Source organism: Penaeus japonicus, unplaced genomic scaffold, assembly GCF_977035675.1.
Source record: "Penaeus japonicus unplaced genomic scaffold, GWHDUDI00000001_assembly GWHDUDI00000005, whole genome shotgun sequence".
Taxonomy (NCBI): Eukaryota; Metazoa; Arthropoda; class Malacostraca; order Decapoda; family Penaeidae; genus Penaeus; species Penaeus japonicus.
In genome coordinates, this window is record NW_028234407.1 from 3,773,438 (window position 1) to 3,775,231 (window position 1,794).

General features: G+C 33.8%; 1 protein-coding gene across 2 annotated transcripts in view; it reads left to right on the forward strand.

Annotated features, from left to right (window-relative positions):
* Positions 1-470: 470 nt before the first annotated feature.
* Positions 471-1,794, forward strand: part of LOC122253774 (uncharacterized) — a 6,013-nt gene continuing 4,689 nt past the window's right edge. For both annotated transcript variants that reach the window (XM_086536828.1, XM_086536829.1), the window contains exon 1: positions 471-518. In XM_086536828.1, coding sequence (XP_086392954.1) covers positions 482-518 — 37 coding nt within the window. In that variant the 5' untranslated portion in view covers positions 471-481. The remainder of the gene's footprint in view (positions 519-1,794) is intronic.

Here is a 1,794-nt window from a genome sequence, read left to right on the forward strand (position 1 = left end):
ACGGCTACCCTAAGACCATTTGAACTGTTAATACATCTTACCTATGTATTCCTGATGGTAAAACTGTATATATGTATCAAATGATATTCGTTGTAAGTCACGTGATTGACCTGAGGAAAATGGCGCCGTGTGTGTCAGGTCAGAGGTCATTTTTACGCTTGAAAAGTCGTTTTTCTGTTATCGATTTTTTAGAAATCTTTCCACCGGGCTATTTTATAACGGAATAAACACCTTCTTTTCACTATTTGAGTTACGTAGATGTATTGGGAAAGGTAAGGAATTTCTTTCAACAATATATATAGGCAAAGGTGCGTAAAACAAACCATCAAAATACCAAAAACATATTTAATTACATCATTAATATCTAGCTTACTACATAATTCACAATGACAATAAACACCATAAGCATTTTTATCGTTGTTCTAATGATTTACACTCACAATAACATAATTTATTTAGATATAGGTCCGTAACCCCTGGGATGTTGTTGTTGAGTAGGCCTACAAGGATGAGTGACCGTAAGCGCGTTATTTACCTTTTTCTCCACTTAAGACCTTGTTATTAATTCAATTAGACCTCAGAGTGGTGTTATTAAGTATTTAGAACTAAGTCACACGCCCAACACTAGTATTTTATCAATAAGAACGATATAAACAGCGTATTTAGTCGGAGTAAATAATTCGAACTTCCGCGCGTCTTGTTAACCGTATGTCAATTAATCTGATGCTCTTGTTTTCTCTCTCTTTATTGTATTTTCAACACGAATATTGGTATCGACACGGAAAGAGATGTATATGAGGAGTCTAACTATTACTAGAGTGGTTTATTTAGTGTCCCATTCACGAGAGGAAATCAATTTCAATTTCAAATGTATCTCCATTTTCCGATGATGCCCCACCTGTTTGTTTGTTTGTTTTTTTGAACGGGAATGTTTATTTTGTGGTGGTTTTTACACATGGTGATGTTTTTTTTTTCTGAAAATGGCTTAGGGAAACTGCTATTAGAAGGAATGATGTCTTGTGATTTTTTTCAGACAAAGAAAAATCCACTTTTTTACCATATATGGCTTTCACCATTTTTTGTTGTTTAAATTATGTAAATTTGGTTAAATAATTTGTAAATAATATTGGAACTTTGAATGGATTCTCCTTCAACCCAAATTTTTAGCTTCTAGTATATTATCCCTTCTTCCTTTTGACTATAAATTTTGGGCCTAATTTTATAAAGATGGAATTAAATGGTATTTTTATCAGTAGTACGGAAACCCCCTGAGGCTAACAGCCATATTCTTAAAATATGACGTGGGATAAATTACTTAAAGCTCTAAGTCGTTCAACCAAGGATTGAGTCTGTAGAAACTCGGTGTGCTTTAGTTATTGCAAAAAATCATAGTAAACGAGATGGTTATGTTGGCAACCCACGTATAAATCAGTAGGGTTAGGATTTAAACATGACGTGTGCATTTGGAGGTCACGTTCATTAGAGGGTTAAAAATGTCTCCGTACAATTATTTGTATTTGCAAAAAAATTGCCTTCTACGAACAAAACTTTGTTGAGCATAACATTGCTTTCGGAACTGATTTGCAATTCCACAATTTCTGTATGCATATAGCCATAAATCCCTTTAACTTCTGACAAAATGCTAATCTAAGCTACACTTAAGCGGAAACCAACATATATATTATGCCTTAGCTAACAGAATTTTGCACAATCTTGAATTCAGTTGAAACTCAGCTGAATAGAGTTCATTTGTACCTAATCAGTTTCTCTTTGCACTGCTAGCCTTCATATCTG